The sequence below is a fragment of the Capsella rubella genome, unplaced genomic scaffold (genome assembly GCF_000375325.1).
Source record: "Capsella rubella cultivar Monte Gargano unplaced genomic scaffold, Caprub1_0 scaffold_3, whole genome shotgun sequence".
Lineage (NCBI taxonomy): Eukaryota > Viridiplantae > Streptophyta > Magnoliopsida > Brassicales > Brassicaceae > Capsella > Capsella rubella.
Window position 1 is genome coordinate 4521019 of NW_006238921.1, and position 17345 is coordinate 4538363.

Here is a 17345-nt window from a genome sequence, read left to right on the forward strand (position 1 = left end):
TCCATTATATGCTAAGAACAAAATCTAAGATGCTTTGTTTTTAATTCTTTCGTGAACAATCAATGGTCTAAATAAAGAGAACGAAATCCAAGTTCGCGATTTTGGTGATTTGAAAACCATGTTTTAATTTTAGTGAAACTGTATTATTTGTTGCTTGTTTTTCAAACGATTTTCATATGGATCATATATCAGATTTAATTATATATATCTTAGTGAACACATTAATTAAGTTAGTTACTGTTTTATACACTACTAATGTTAATTTCTTTAAGTATTTGGAACCTGTCGTATCTCACGTTAATTAGATCTGTAACAAGTTCATATTTTTTGTTTCTCAAACGTATCTGCAGTTACGCAAGAAAACAATATTACAAAACTAATGAATTTAATGTAATAGCTTTGAACTTTATGAATGAAATCTGTGCATTTAGTGAATCCCGTACACACCGAGCCAAGTTCGTATTACTACTACCAGCATTCACTCATTGAGATCTGAGCCGACAGTTGTAATCACTTATTAGTATACTCAAAAAAAAATACTAGAAAATGTTATTAGTGCTAATCGAAAGGAATAAAATCGATGAGATCCATGCTTAATCTAACTATTTGATTTATATGATTCTTGTTATTCAGACACATATATCAAATCTTTTTGGTTCATTGTTTTCGAAGGATTCTACAAACTACTATACTAACATTAATTTACAACTCCACACAATCTTTTTTAGTTAGATTATATATAAAGAGATCCATCATTTCTTTATATGTCGATGTTAAAGACCGATTCAACTGTTCTACACTTTTCTAATACTGATTTTATACTTAGTTACGACTTACGAGCATTATGCTTATTTCATATAGACAATAAACTGGCCACTTAATTATAAGTTCTGTTTGGTTGTACGTATTAGGACCATTAGGTTTAATTTCACTAGCTCGACTTCGTTTGGTTCTGTACTATATCACATTAAGCTTCAACGTCTAATCATCTCAAATGGTATAAAACTGTGCTACATACCAATCAAACTTGTAATGCATGAAACTATATAGTACATTACGGAATTCAAAGAATATGGAAAACTATTCTTACTTTTGAAACCAATTTAGCTAGCCTATCCAATATGCGCATGTGCACGGTGGCTTTATGCTACGTCTCGACCGATTGTTTAACATAAAGTATTATTTTCTCGCGGGGTTGAGGAGTTTATTGGTTTTCTTAGTATTATAACGCGTACGTAGGAAACTTTAACTTAAAATTAATATAGTACTAAACTAATTAAGTATATACGTATATCATTTTATCCATGTATAAAGTATATACGTACGAATCTCACTACGTACGTATGATGTGTAAAGGTACGCGTATATGACCTCTTGTTCAAACCCACTTTTCTTCATCGTATTACTTTTTGTAGTACAAGTTAATACTTAAAAATACATAAGGATACGCAAAAGTTTTCCTATAGCCTGTAAAATTATTATTATGCATCTATAATTAATGCATACCACTGCATAATATTTGATGTCGATATATATATGTACTTTTGTTAATTAGTAATTCTTGAAAAAATTATTCATGTTCTACCTACCTTCGTGACCTTTCACTTCTAGTTAATCGATTAACAAGTGATATATATAGACCCACAAAGATACAATTATGTGTAATATCTGGTTGTTACCGGTGTAACTAATGTAACCGTGTTCTTTTTTTGATACGTATCGGTTTATTAATAAAAGTAGATAATTGTTTGGTTTAGGATTAAACACTAAATGACGTACGAAAGAAATGTATTTTGACTAGAAAATGTTGCTGAAGAAAGGTGCATTTGGATTACAGGGTTTTGATATGTTTAGAGTTTGTTGAAGGGACATATACGGAGACAAGTCGCTATCGACCTAATTGTTTTAAGAGAGACTGTGCATATGCATGTATTTATATATGTGGCACTCACTTCTTTAATAATATTTTTCTCTAAAAACATTTTTTCGGTTGATGCATGTTTACAAAAAAAAAAACATACAAGACCTGCTAAGATTTTTTTGTTTTGTTTTAACTCCCTTAATTCAATTCTTGTATGCCATTTTTACTTCGTTGCATTAACAGAGTTTACCGAGTTAGTTTCGATCTTTGTTACTTTTTATTGATGCAGTTAAGAAAAAACAACTAAACCGTTGCCATGAGATATGCTAATACGTAATACATATCTATTACGACAAAATTAGAGAAATCAATTATTTAGAAGAACATATATAAACTATGCAATAAAGTGTCGCTATATGCAAAGCTTGAATGTTCCGTTGCCTCGTAACATCATGGATTAAAAAATTATGTGTAAACCAAAACGCTCTCTCTTATAAAGCTTTATTTAATTCCATAATTTTTGGTCTTATTAACCCACCAAAACACTTTTGATTGAATAGACTAGTAATCTGTGGGTCGCCACGAAAGGAAGAAGGAAATTTCATTAAATCGTAGTATATGATTTGAAACAAACTTTTAAATTGAATTTATTTCTTCTTTAAGAGATCATATGGATAAAATGCAAAAAAAAAAAAATCAACGAGATAGTAGTATTCACCTAATTATAATTCCACGTCTGCAACTACGTCACTTTATTATACTACTTGCTTTAAAAATCTACTAGCTATATAGTATATAAAAGTTATACCCTAGAAATGGGATTGAGTCAAATCTTCTTTATTTAGCTTTGTGTGACTAATTTTTTTTTCCTTGGAATTTTGAAAATACTATCGTACCTTGTGTAACTTGTAAGTCACGCGTTCCAGTGAATAAATCAAAAATATTTTTACTCAAAAGAAAAGAATACAATAAGTCTCATAGCAAAGTTATGAATACTTATGATTAAGTACTGCTAATTCATAGGTTATTTTTACTGACGTTAGTCCAAAATCATATTATGAGTAAATGATTAGTTATTTAATTATGATATATAATAGTAGAGTACTACATAAATGCATTTAATTTTTATAATTAGGGTAAAGTGAAACTTGAATAGGAACTTTTGACCTCGTATGAATATTCTGCAGCTACAAACACGTGGATGGAAATATCGACGCTTCTCTTTCTCTCTCTCTCTTTGTCGCTCTGGAGTTGAACGACGGTAGTATTATATATATAAACTCCATTGCTGGAGGAGTTTGTAATATAACTTGTGATTTTTGAGCTTCGTTTTCTCCCTGACTACTCGAAGCAGAAAGAAAAAAACACAAAGAAGAACAAAGAAACCTTTTTCGAATATTTGTTTCAAGAACGGAAGACTGAATCAAAAAGAAGATTCAAGAAGAACTAGATTCCTTAAAAGAGCTTTTCTTCTTGGAAGGGGAGTAAATCAAGGATCAAGAGTGTATATTCGAGGTACTTACTCATTCATCTTCTTCACCACCACTCATCTTCTTCTCTGTCTACAAGTTTTGTCTCTGTTTCACCAAAAAATGGGTTTTTATCCAATCTTTTTGATATTATTATACCATTAGTAGAGCTTATATCGGTGATGGGTTTGTTAAATAGGACCATTTTAGTTCGTGTGTTAAAAAATGTGTTCCAGAGAAAATGTGTTTCGTTTTTACGAATTAGTTATCTGTTCTGATTCTATTCCGGGATGCTCTGTTTTCTTCAGATCCGAAAAGTTCTGTTTTTTATGTTTCTCTTCAGATGAAATCTATCAATCGATGTTTTGTGAAAAAAGAATGAGTCTTGTTCTCTTTATAATAGAATTCATGATGTTTTCACTTTCAGGTCAGAATCTGTGGGATCTGTTGAATGGGGGTAACATTCTCCTGTCCGTTCGCCGAGCAAGACGAAGTGGAGGCTGCTCTAGACTCAGTCACGGTGAAGTCCATAAGCTTCGGTGACGACGACGAGTGCAGGACTCCTACGAGATCTGTCAATTTCAATGACGGGACTCTAGAGCCTAGGATTTTGAAATCTTTGGGATCTGGTAAAATGGTTGTTGAGAAATCTGTTAGCTTTAAAGGGATGCAACTGGAGAGGATGATCTCACTTAACAGGTCTGTCTTCAAAGAAGATTTTTCTAAAGACAGTGGCTTTGAGATTGCTAAAGAGTTCTCAGTTCTTGATCCGAGGAATCCTAAACACGAAGCTGCTATTAAGCTGCAGAAGGTTTACAAGAGCTTCCGTACCAGACGAAAGCTCGCAGATTGCGCTGTACTCGTGGAGCAAAGCTGGTTAGTTTTTTCCTAACTCAAAACGTTCCATATGAATTGAGACACATCTTGTCTTGTGATCTAATTATTTGTTTTTATCCACAGGTGGAAACTTTTGGATTTTGCTGAATTAAAGAGAAGTTCTATATCTTTCTTTGATATTGAGAAACACGAAACCGCGATTTCAAGGTGGTCTAGGGCGAGAACTAGAGCAGCTAAGGTTGGTAAAGGTTTGTCAAAGAATGGAAAGGCTCAAAAGCTTGCTTTACAACACTGGCTTGAAGCGGTAAGTTAGAGATCAATCTCTGCAGTCTTTCTTTCTTTTTTGTTGCACCTCTGGTTTTGCGTTTGAACGTAATCTGATCTTGTTTTATGCACTTTGGGTTTAACAGATTGACCCGAGACATCGGTATGGACACAACCTGCACTTTTACTATAACAAATGGCTCCACTGTCAGAGTAGAGAACCTTTCTTCTACTGGTAATTCCTTCTCACCGACTCATTATTGTCCCATTCCTGCTAAAGTTATTTTGTCCTAAAGCAAGAAACTAAACTTAGATATGGGTTTGATTCAAATGTTACAGGCTTGATATCGGGGAGGGGAAAGAAGTAAATCTTGTGGAAAAATGTCCGCGGTTGAAACTTCAACAACAGTGCATTAAGTACCTTGGTCCGGTTAGTATCTCTGCTCAACAAGTAAACATCACTGAGAAATTTGAACTTCTTTCTTATTGTAGCCATCTTTATTTTTGTGTAGATGGAAAGAAAAGCTTATGAGGTGGTTGTGGAAGATGGCAAATTCTTTTACAAGCATAGCGGAGAGATTCTTCAAACTTCTGATATGAGAGATAGCGAATCCAAATGGATTTTTGTGCTCAGCACATCAAAAGTCTTATATGTCGGGAAAAAGAAGAAGGGTACGTTTCAACATTCAAGTTTCTTAGCCGGAGGAGCTACTGTTGCTGCAGGAAGACTAGTTGTTGAGAATGGCGTTCTTAAGGCTGTTTGGCCACATAGTGGACACTATCAGCCTACAGAGGAGAATTTCATGGACTTCCTCTCTTTTCTAGGAGAGAACAATGTCGACATCACTGATGTAAAGGTAAGAGAATGAGATTTGATTGAATGGCTCATTCATTTTTTGTGCTGGACTCTTTTGAGGATTATGTTCTTATAAGTGTTTTTTATTTGCTGTGTTTCAGATGAGTCCTACAGATGAAGATGAGTTCTCTGTTTACAAACAGAGAAGCACTCATATGAGAAACCATTCTTTGGAAGAGGATTTGGAGGCTGAGAAGACCATTGCCTTTCAAGCGAAGGCTGATACAAGTGGAGAAGAACAGATTTTGGTGCGAAATGAGTCCATGTCAAGAAAGCATAGCGATCTTGAGATACCGGAGAAGATGGAATCTGTTAGCACATTAGGCGATGAAATCCACTCCGCGGAATCAAACTCAACAAAGGTATCAGAAGACTATGATTCGGGTGATGAAGAAGAGGAAGAGGAAGAGATGTTTGACTTAGAACAAGAATCAGTGCCTTCAGAACAGAGCTCACCCAGAGGAGAAGAGGTAGAAACCAAGGAGAGTGAAGTAGTGAAGATTACAGAAGAATCAATCCTAAAAAGGATCAATTCAAAGAAGGAAACAAGATCTTTCCAACTCGGGAAACAACTATCATGCAAATGGACAACAGGTGCAGGACCAAGGATCGGTTGTGTAAGAGATTACCCATCAGAGCTTCAGTTTCAAGCACTAGAACAAGTGAACTTATCCCCTAGAAGTGCTTCTGTTTCAAGACTCTACTTCTCATCTTCATCACAAATGCAAACGCCTCAAATGTCACCGTTATGGAGAGGCATGTCACTACCTGCAGATATCACACTCACAAATTCATAACAGATGCACATTTTCACAAGTTCTTTTATCGATCTGATCTATTCTTTTTGTGTGAATAGAGAGGATGATGACTTAGAAATTCTTTTGTATTATTTTTTCCCCTTTTTCTTACTGTAACAGAGCAGCGTTTCATTTTTTTTTCTTCAAATTTTAGTTTCTTGTTTAACAAGAAAATTACAGAACAAAAAAAAAAGTGTTAGATTCTTTAGGCTTTTTGGTTTAAGCCTGTAATACACACAGTAGCAGCAAGTTTATTCAAGATTCTCTTCTTCGTCCGTCCGTACATTTTTATGTTTGTGGTGGCACGTGCGTTTCACGTGTGTAAGTTTGTTAATGCATACGAAACAATTGGGCTTTTAGAAGGCCCATTTTATGGAGGTGAAGAGAAAAGGTCCATTTATAGTGCTGGCCGCAACAAGAACCATGGCTAGTCCCATGCATCTCCCACCAACCAAAAAGATAACCAAATTGTTTATAATCAAGTTTATTACAGTAATATAAAAAACAAGTTTTAAGTGTCTAATGTAAAGCTTTTGCTATTATATACGTCACAAGTCACAAGTTTTACTTTTACCTTTTCCGACGATTGTAACATGTACAGCTACGTTATTTTACTAGAGGAGACATGAGACTACACTGAAGAGTGAAGTCGTTAAATATATAAGTATATAATACTACTTCTGACGTCAAAATAAAACATTTGATTTTGCAATTATCATTAGTAAACAAGTAACAACACACTAACTATTTTTAATACAAAAAGTCAATATAAATCTGATGTATGACAATTATATTTCTAAAATTAATACTAGTTTGTTCTGTTTCATGACTCTAATTGGTATACGAAAATCAAAACAAAGGAAGGAAAATAGAAAGTCTAACAGTAGTGTTGTTAATATGAACCCACCAACCAATCCAGTCCAAAAATAACCTAACAAATCAATCGATGACCGTTGGTATTTCACTTATTTGAGTCATGGATAAATACTATATTATTGCATAATTAGTCTTAATTATCGCAATAATATGCATTTTCTAAACAATTTAATTAATGCCCGCTTGCTCTCAAATTATCAAATATTAATACAGTATTTTGGTTGTTGAATGCATTATAATATCTGCTGCACATACACCTAGAATTTTGGCCTATGTTTAATACAAATGGCACTTAGAAAAATATTGGAATCAATTTCGATGACAAAGTTTAGACATAAAACATAAACTGTATGTTCATTGAGTAGTAATACCGTATAAACGAGCAGTATTAGTAACACTAATATATATATATATATATATATATATATATATATATATATATATATATATAAATATATTGTCCAAGTCTCCAAGACTCCAAATAAACCTTACATTAATATTTACCTTTATAACTTTTTTTTTTTGGGACAAATGTTTTATTTATTTATCTTTGCAGTTTTATGTCCTTCTCCGAATTCTATTTGATTGGAATCGAGTTATTTATTACAAAAACAGTAATTTGAAGTAAACAACTACCTGTATTGTTCCTAGAAGGCTTTTGATTTTGATTCCTAAGACCAGCTCTAGCAAATTTAATTTGAATATACCATTCACGATGAGCTAATGTACTTCTATATGCAATATTTGGGACACACGACGTCCCAACAAATACAGTGTGATTACAATTGTCCACATTCACAACACACATGTTTATCGTGTTATCACGTCAAACTTTTTTACCTATATTATTTTGAATTTTTTTTTATGAATTCTGATAGGTTTTGCTTTCATTTACTTGTCTAAGTTGCGCTCCAAAAATCAAACATCTAATATGAGTAAATAAACCATTAATTGGTCAGCCAATAACCTTGAACTAGTACTTCTCGTTATTAAGCGACATGATATAGTATATTTCAATCTTTGTGTGAATCAATAGTTGTTGTATACGTTAACAATACCTACTACATCTTATGGATGTTTGAGATATTTTAGTACTAAACATATGATAGTTGACACTTGACAATACCCAAATCAATTTATATACTAAAGCAAAATATTAATTAATACAAATAGGTATTTCTAAATAGGGGAGAATAAGCGCGGGAAGAAAAGTAAAAAAAACGGCAGAAGCATGGTGAGAGACATAGAAGTTGGTTGGTTCGGTCATCACAGCTGATTGCATTCTTCTCTTCTTCTCTTCTTCAATCCTTCTCTCCTTCTATATAACTCTAAATCTTTACAACATAATCAACAGCCACAAAAGTCTCAATTTTAAAGCAAACAAACGAAAAAGCTCTAATCTTTTTTTTTTCTTTCAATCCAATGGCTCCTACTCTCTCCACAGCTCAGTTCTCAACCCCAGCTGAAGTAACCGACTTCGTAGTCCACAGAGGAAACGGTGTAAAGGGTTTGTCAGAAACAGGGATCAAAGCTCTTCCAGACCAATACATTCAGCCACTTGAAGAGCGGCTCATCAACAAATTCGTCAACGAAACAGACGAAGCCATTCCGGTGATCGACATGTCCAACCCTGATGAGAAAAAAGTCGCTGAAGCTGTCTGTGATGCTGCTGAGAAATGGGGTTTCTTCCAGGTGGTCAATCATGGAGTTCCTTTGGAGGTTCTTGATAACGTCAAGGCCGCGACTCACAGATTCTTTAATCTCCCTGTGGAGGAGAAGAGCAAGTTCACTAAGGAGAACTCTTTGTCGGCTACTGTTAGGTTTGGTACGAGTTTTAGTCCTCTTGCAGAGAAAGCTCTTGAGTGGAAAGATTATCTTAGTCTCTTCTTCGTCTCTGACGCTGAAGCTGAACAGTTCTGGCCTGATGCTTGCAGGTGAGTTTCACAATCTTTTTCATAATCAAATCTTTTCTTGGGTTGTGTAATCATTGATTTTGTTGGTTTACAGGAATGAAACGTTAGAGTACATAGACAAGTCAAAGAAGATGGTGAGGAAGCTTTTAGAGTATTTGGGGAAGAATCTCAACGTTAAAGAGCTCGACGAGACGAAAGAATCACTCTTCATGGGTTCGATTCGAGTCAACCTCAACTACTACCCCATCTGCCCTAACCCGGACCTAACCGTCGGTGTTGGTCGCCACTCAGACGTCTCTTCTCTCACCATCCTCTTACAAGACCAGATCGGTGGTCTACACGTGCGTTCTCTGGCGTCAGGGAACTGGGTTCACGTGCCACCGGTTCCTGGATCTTTTGTGATCAACATCGGAGATGCGATGCAGATCTTGAGCAATGGTCTGTACAAGAGCGTGGAGCATCGTGTCTTAGCCAATGGTAGCAATAACAGAATCTCTGTTCCTATCTTTGTGAATCCAAAACCAGAGTCCGTGATTGGTCCTCTACCTGAGGTCATTGCAAAAGGAGAGGAGCCGATTTACAGAGACGTCGTCTACTCTGACTACGTCAAGTATTTCTTCAGGAAGGCACACGACGGAAAGAAAACCGTTGATTTCGCCAAGATATGATCACAAACGAATTTGATCTCTTTGTTTAGTTTTGTTTCCTGTTTTTGTGTTGTGTGAGTGAATAAAGTAGAAAGAAGAGACATATCTGATGTCTTTTTAGACTCTATTCAGTAATTGTCTTGTATAACTCTCATTGATCAATACAGTTTTTCATTTATCAGACTAAAATTTTACAGAAGCAAGAATCGAAAAATCCTATCTCAAGTTAATGATATACTCTGTAATAGCTTTTTGACTCGTAGTCTTCTTTTATAAAATCCTCTGTTTAACTCTATCATGAATCATGATCATCTACTCTGGGATGTTCTCCGTTGACATTGTTGTCAAGATCATCACTAACTTCGTTGAATTCGAATATCTTCTTCTCCCTGAAGTAATTGATCAAGAAGAACCAACCGATTGCTCCTACCGTCATCAAACCGCAAATAAGGTAGACAATCTTAGTAGCAAACACTATAATCAGTACTAGAAACGCCGAAGGTACCAAGCACATAACCACCAGCCCTGGTATCTTCAGCGGAACTCGGTAAGGTCTCTTTAGCTCGGGTAGTTTTTTCCTTAACCAAATGAAAGACGCAAACTCCAGAAACATCCCTAAAGTGTACAAGAAATTTGCAGCGGATATGATATCGGTGAAATCCAAGTACGATAACCCGAGCGACATGAGAGCTGAGATTAGAATCCCGAGCCAAGGAGTGTTGAACCATTTCGATCTTACCCCAAAGAATTTAGGCAAGAAGCCTAATTCTGCCATCCCCTCCAGCTGATAAGCACTACTGCTTAACTGAGCTTCAAAAAGTCCTATACTTGATAAGACAGCGCCAATCTCAATCCAGATTTTCAACCATTTTCCTGCAATCATCTCAGCTGCTTCTGCGTGGAAGCCTGTTTCCCATCTGCTCTGATCTACTGAAACTGCACCAGTGACAGCGAAAAGAGGAATCAAGTAAGCTACACAAGTGAAGATCACAGCGATAAGAAGCGCCAACGGGAAAGTCTTTTGAGGGTTATCCACTTCCCCTGCAAGAGTACTGACATTGTCCCAGAAATTCAAGTTCCAGAAGAGTGTGTTGAAATAGAGATTCCAATCCTTTTTCTTGTTTCCTAAGCTACCCCAACGGTGAGGTTTGATTTTAGGGATTGCCATAGCGGACATGACAAGGAAAGGAGAGAGAGAGACCAGACCAAGAACAACAGTTGCGTAACCTACGATGGCCAAGCCAGTGTAGTTTAGAAAAGACAAGACCACCGTTGAAGCGAATATGCAAACATTCCTGGGCCATCCGGATTCAAGAACAGGGAATAGCTTATCTAAGTAAGTGACACAAAGGACAGGAAACGAAGCAACGTTGATCACACCACTAAGGTACTTCAACGAACCCATCATTGAGCCAACGAAAGAGCCAAAAGCCCGATGTGCCCATATCACAAACCCTCCGTTGCCTGATACAACCATTCACCAAAAAAAACAGAACATTGTTTTAAATCAAATCAGAAAACTTTCAAAGTTTAGATTCCAATTACAAATTTACAACCCTAGTTCTTGAAGAAAGTGTGAAACAATCATAAGCTTTTGAATCATAAAGTAGCTCACTTTGACCAAAAATAAAAAACCTTTATAGTCCGGACTGGACTGAACATATAGAGATTAAAGTGGTGTTCTTAGCAATGCCTACAGACAAAAAAGTTGAGATCTTTGTCGCGTTTGGATTTGATATTGAAAAATACCTGGGAAGGCAGTGGAGAGCTCAGCGGTGATAAGAGCCTCAGGGACACTCCAAATGAAAGGGAAGATGAGGAAACCAAGAATAGCCAGAAGCGGTCCAGCGGCTTGAACCGCGGGTTCTTCACCAAACGGACCACCAGCGACCTCGAAGTAAATAAGGAAAACCAAAGGGACCAAAGTCAGCTTCTTAGCGGTTGCCTTCTTGCTGCTTGAATCAGTGGTCGTCAATGGGAGCTCGTGGTTCGATCTCGCTGTCTCTGAAATTGCCATCGTTATCAATTTAGTTTATTTTCCTTTTTCTGATAGAGAGAGAGAGAGAGAGAGAGAATGGGAGAGATTCAGAACCAAAAAAAAAGATGAATTTAAAGGAAGGAATCCAAAATAAAAACGTGTATGTAATGGGCTTAGTCAGTTGGTCGTATCAGAATCGAATCTCTGCGGAAGATTTGGGACCATCCATAATCAATGTGTATTGTTTTATATTATCCTCTTAAGAGCAATTTTCATTGGGTGATATACCATCTTAAAAAGTAATCTCATCTATATCATAATTTTAATATCCTTTTAGTAACATCACTAAATTATACTTTAAGAAGAAAATTTTAAATCAATAGTAACATGACATGTGTAAAGTGGATATTTCATGAGACCACCTCCAATGGAAGGTTGTTAAATAGATTTCTTAAAATTAAATGATTGAAAATAATCAAAATTAGAGAAATAAAGTAAAGATAGGTTCTTCTTGTATCTTACCTACCCAATAAATGATGAAGTCATCATCAAAACATGTAGTAGTAGGTTTTAACTTCAGAAACATTTTTTATACAAGTCTAAAATCCTTAATAGAGAGTATCTTTTATTTGGGCCGTATTGGACTTTTTGTAGAATATACTGAGAGAACCCATTAAGCCAATTCGATACATGTAAGAAAGAATGAGTCAGAGTATCTTTGTCTTAAAAGAATCTGTAGAAGGTTCTCTTGTACTTTGGTTTTTTGAGTTCACACGTGTTAATTTTACGGTCCTTTTTGTTCCACCATTTTTATTAACTCAAAAAACCAATAAAAATAGGGATTTTAAGCTAATCTATCACATTTTTCAATTTTTTTCAACTATCCCATATACCATTTCTACATTATTTATGACCAAAATATTCTCGGTTTAACTGTGCCAACGTCAATTACGTGTGACTTGGGAATATTTTCGTCTTTTTTACATGTTCTGACATAGACTAATGTTAAATGCCCAAAGAATTTCAAAAAAATAGTATTTTGTAAAAGTAAAAGTGGGGGTTTGATGGTAGTCTCCATAAAATTTCCAATAAAATATCTTAAGAGTTTTAGAAATCCTACATAAAATATTATAAAAAACAAAAAGATTCTTTCAGTCAGACCGTGCAAGTGCAAGTGTGCAGCTACAGACCAAAGCCATGATCAGACGCCTAGATCCTTGGCCAGCTTCACCTTCATTGAATCTGCTTCTTCCTAAATCTCCTTAGGCATCCAAGTTACCATCGTATTATATGGTCATTCCTATCCCGAGCTCAATATGCCAATTAACAGCAACACTACCCAACTGAGCAGCAACACTACCCAACTGAGCATTTTACTAACAAATATATATATATATATAATATGATGAGAACTTGTTCTACACAAACGATAGATTAAAGGAATAGATTCTGTGGAGAAGATATGTAATTGTTTACAGCCGACAATGATCCATTGAGTTGACTAAAACAAACACAGAACAATACGACAAAGATATAATTGGAACTCTACAAGTCGCCATCAATCCTTTTAACACTTAAAGACTAAAATCAACTTCAGACGGTAGACAAAGGGAGTCTCAGAATAATCAAAGGGGCTGTTTCAGTCTTAAACTATAGTAGTACACTTCCCCATTCCCCAATAAACTGTAAATTTAAGTATTTGTGCATACGCATAAGATCCATCTATCTCTCTCTCTCACCTATCAATCAATCGTCTAAGTAGTAGTATGAGCCCGCAGCTTTTTGCTCCTTGTCCTTGGTAGACTCTAACTTGTTGATCCTTGGCCTGAAGTTTGTTGGATCTCGTCTGAATGTGATGTTCAGGTGCTGCAAAGGACAAGACCTTAGTTCGCCTGTTTACAAGGAGATTGATTCATAACAACGCTAAAAGGTCTTAAAGAGTGTTAGTTAGATTACCGATAAGAAGAGGTTCATTCCGCTGAGCAGCGACTGTGGTGAGTGAGCAATACACTTGACAGCTGGCTGTCCTTCATACACAATGACTCGGTCCGCAAGATACGTCGCCATTATAAAGTCATGCTCCACAATAAACGCTGTTTTCTTTGCATGCAGGATGAACCGTTTTATCACCTTTGAAGCTGCGATCCGCTGCTCTGAGTCCAAATGCGCACTTGGCTCATCGATCAGATAGATATCAGCAGGCTTCCCGAGGCATAGAGTAATGGCAACCCTCTGCTTCTCTCCACCCGACAGGGTTTTTACCACTTGATCCAACAACGGCTCAATCTGAAGCGGTCTTATTACATCTGACACAAACTGAGGATGCATATATGCATCACGAATCTTATCATGTAGCAACTGTCTCACTGTACACTCGCGCTTCGAGTCATTCCCTTGCGGCTTGTACGACATATTAAACTCTGGCATATCCGAGTCTACACCCTCTTCACGAGGGAATGCGCCTGCCTGCATTAGGATACACATATCTTTCCTTCAACGTCTAACCACAATAAGCAGAGAAAACAAAGCAAATAAATTTTACCAGCATCCGGATGAAGGTCGTTTTCCCTGTACCATTCTCTCCGAGCATTACAATTATCTGAGAGTCTGTGAACTCCCCTTCCATCACTTCCAGCTTGAAACCCCCAAGTTGCTTACTCATGTTTGGGTATTTGTATCTTGCATAGGACTCCACTTCTTCATCAGTCTCTTGTGTAGTATCAGAAACCTTGGAAAGAGAAGAATAAACCATATAAGTAACAAGACTCACAAATGACAACCACTAATCTTGGAGGCCACTGAAAAAAGCTTTACCCTGAAGGTCAGAGATTCATCCCTGAAACGCAAGTTTTCTGTGGGGATAAACCCGGCCAAGAACACGTTGATTCCTTCTCTGACAGAAAAGGGGAGAGTCACGACACCATATGCTCCTGGCTTCCCATACAAACAGCAAACGAAATCCGAGAGATAGTCAAGGACGCTGAGGTCGTGCTCCACAACAATTACGTAGCTACAACAACAAAAAGGCGAAGTCAGTGAAAGCAGCATGCATCTTATTCTGGTAAATAAACTCAAATTAAAGGAGTTCAGAAGATGAGAAAATCAAACCTGTCATGCCTGAGGAGCGAGCGTATAACTTGAGCAGCTTTGAGTCTCTGCCTCACATCGAGGTAACTAGATGGTTCATCAAACATGTATATATCAGCCTTCTTTACGAAAACTGCAGCAATCGCAAACCTCTGCAGCTCCCCACCAGAGACCTGTCTTGCTTCACGCTCCAGGATCTGGTTCAACTCCATATCATCACAAATCTCTTCCATCAGTCCTCTCTCGTCCAGCTTCTCAAGCATCTTCCCAAGATTACCTCGAACAACTTCTTTAATGTGGTCGACATGTTGTGGCTTTATAGCAGTCTGTCATACATAGAAGGGGCATCAGACTCGCCCAGTGAGCTCCTTCCCTAAGAATAAATATCAAGAATAGTTTCCACCCTACCTTTAGATTCTCTTCTACGACTCGGATGAAATAGCTTTGAAGTTCTGACCCGCGGAAGTGAGTCAAAATATCTTCCCAGTCAGGAGGATTCTGTGCAAGAGGTAGTAGAATAATCAATCATACATAAATTACAGAGTAGAAACATCCCATAATAAGGGGTGGAGAAACTTGAGAGAGTCTATAGTTACATTAAATTTGCCAAGATTTGGTTTGAGTTTTCCAGCCAAAATTTTGAGAGCAGTAGATTTTCCAATACCGTTTGTTCCAACCAACCCAAGGACTTGCCCTGGCCTTGGAACTGGAAGCCTGTAAGACGAGATATATCTCAAGAGTCTTAAAGACTGATAATAAAACAGATTCCACAAGGAAAAAAAGATATATGTAGCTAACCTGTGCAGTTTGAAACCATTAGCCCCATATCGATGTGTTGTATCTTTCTCCAAGTCCTTAGGAAGATTGATAATCTGAATAGCTTCAAACGGGCATTTCTGTGCACAAACAAATCTCACTAAATGTCCAACTAACTAGAGGGAGACACATTGATTCAATGTAGAAAAGATAAAGCCTAAGCATAAGTACCTTCACACAGATACCACATCCTATACACAGCGCCTCTGACAAGAAAGCAGTCTTGGAGGTAGGAGCAACCTCGATACAAAGTTTCCCTAGAGAAACCAAAATTTAAGGAATAAAAATATGTTCTTTATGTAACAAGTCTCTCATAGACAACACAGCCCGAGGAAAAAGTACCAGTCTTTACAACAGGACAGCTCTTCTTACACTCCTGGCGGCATTTCTTGGGCTTGCACCGGTCCTCACTCACGATAGCGATTCGGGTCAATCGATCTGCCATCTCTCAACAAGGATACTACATTCACATGATACAAAAACAAAAATTCTACATTTTTATCTGTCTCACGTCTATGAGGTAGTCAAAAAAGGGGAAGCCTTTATCGGACGTTACTATGGGAAATCATCAATGGAGATAAAAAATAAGTAGATACATACAGTAACAGAGCTTAATCGACTAGTGAAAACAGGATATGCAATTAAGGGTAAAAGCAACAGGAATAGCTCATAAACTAGAGAACCAAAGTACCAAACCACATAAAGAGTATAGCAAAATCAAGCAAAAGAAAGAAAAAAAGACTAGTAAATGGATCTCGAAACAAGAGGAGACAAGAAGAAGAAGAAAAGGATCTCGTACTACAAAGGTGGCGATGAAGGTGGCGAAATCAACGGCGACGGTGGGAAACGGCACTCAAGCAAGTTAGGGCTTACAAAGGATTGGTCTTTTCCCCTCTTTTTCTCTCTATTGTATTCTCAAAAATGTTTTAATATGATGATATGGTTTGTGGACCTGTGTTGATACAAAGAAGAAAACATTAAAATTTTGTGGACTCCCAAACCCAAAGGAAAAAAAAAAAAAGAAGAGGAAATTATGGATTTGCTGACTAATATATGGACTTCTCAGCCAATGAGAATAGAGAATAATATCCACATTGCAACTCGTGCGACAAAAGAGGGGGCCATTCCTTGATATAAACAATTTATCACTTTTCTTTCATTATCACAAAAATTTATCGATGTTGATTTCCATTATATAAAGGAGATAAATTATTTTTAAAAATATCTAATATGTGTTTTCAAGTCTTGTTTACTGGATTATAAAGTATTTGGTTCTTGTTTCGAGAGATCGGCTTTCATCTTAATAAAATGTGGTTTATATTATTATTTTATTAGTTTTGGACAACCATGATAAATCTCTTTTTCATAAGATTCAATAGAAGATTTCTTTATGGTTTTTAAAATTGATGTATTTTCTTAGAATTAAGCTTAGTAGCATGTGTCTTTTGTTTAAGAGTTCGTTTTTCCGAATTTACATTTTCTGCTTTGTGTTGGTATCTTTTGTTTTTGCTTTATGTTTTCCGGAATTTTTAATTGTTTGTCGATTTTTTTCACTTGTTTAAGCTTTAGACTCCGAGATATTTTTGTTTTACGCGGATTTAAGTTATATTTCACAATATATCCTTTGAGTTTTATTAATATTACATATGACAAAAACGTATAATTAGCTAATCCTAGAAATGATTATATATTATTAATCATAATATTGTTTCATTGAATATATATAAACACATCACTTGAAATAAAACTTTGGATTTTCTGAGTTATATATGGACTTCTCAGCCAATGAGAATAGTATCCCCATTGCAATTCGTGCTATCAAAGAAGGGGCCCATTTCTTGATGAAAACAAACAAATGTCCTTTTTCTTTAAATTACAACTGTTGTTTTCCATCATACAAGTTTTTTATTTAGCTGGAGAAATTTTTTGAAAGTCTAATTTTAA

At 36.3% G+C, this 17345-nt stretch overlaps 4 protein-coding genes across 4 annotated transcripts; 2 read left to right on the plus strand and 2 right to left on the minus strand.

The window, feature by feature from the left end:
• Window positions 1–3184: 3184 nt before the first annotated feature.
• Window positions 3185–6221, plus strand: LOC17891089 (IQ domain-containing protein IQM2). Its single transcript, XM_006297189.2, has 7 exons — window positions 3185–3376; window positions 3758–4206; window positions 4291–4471; window positions 4578–4666; window positions 4771–4861; window positions 4944–5288; window positions 5389–6221. The coding sequence occupies exons 2-7, from the start codon at window positions 3782–3784 to the stop codon at window positions 6082–6084; spliced, it is 1827 nt and encodes a 608-aa protein (XP_006297251.1). The 5' UTR covers window positions 3185–3376; window positions 3758–3781; the 3' UTR covers window positions 6085–6221.
• Window positions 6222–8325: 2104 nt separating this feature from the next.
• LOC17893417 (feruloyl CoA ortho-hydroxylase 1) lies at window positions 8326–9558 on the plus strand. Its single transcript, XM_006299744.2, has 2 exons — window positions 8326–8894; window positions 8968–9558. The coding sequence occupies exons 1-2, from the start codon at window positions 8383–8385 to the stop codon at window positions 9539–9541; spliced, it is 1086 nt and encodes a 361-aa protein (XP_006299806.1). The 5' UTR covers window positions 8326–8382; the 3' UTR covers window positions 9542–9558.
• A 50-nt stretch (window positions 9559–9608) lies between these two features.
• Window positions 9609–11613, minus strand: LOC17890771 (probable polyamine transporter At3g13620). The gene is made up of 2 exons (XM_006297512.2): window positions 11270–11613; window positions 9609–10984 (listed from the first exon to the last, which is right to left on the minus strand). Exons 1-2 carry the CDS (start codon window positions 11535–11537, stop codon window positions 9816–9818), a joined length of 1437 nt encoding a protein of 478 aa, XP_006297574.1. The 5' UTR covers window positions 11538–11613; the 3' UTR covers window positions 9609–9815.
• A 1353-nt stretch (window positions 11614–12966) lies between these two features.
• Window positions 12967–16360, minus strand: LOC17891440 (ABC transporter E family member 1). The gene is made up of 11 exons (XM_006299733.2): window positions 16201–16360; window positions 15744–15861; window positions 15573–15658; window positions 15384–15481; window positions 15182–15299; window positions 14994–15083; window positions 14607–14911; window positions 14313–14508; window positions 14041–14226; window positions 13455–13964; window positions 12967–13364 (listed from the first exon to the last, which is right to left on the minus strand). Exons 2-11 carry the CDS (start codon window positions 15844–15846, stop codon window positions 13245–13247), a joined length of 1812 nt encoding a protein of 603 aa, XP_006299795.1. The 5' UTR covers window positions 15847–15861; window positions 16201–16360; the 3' UTR covers window positions 12967–13244.
• Between the last annotated feature and the right edge of the window lie 985 nt (window positions 16361–17345).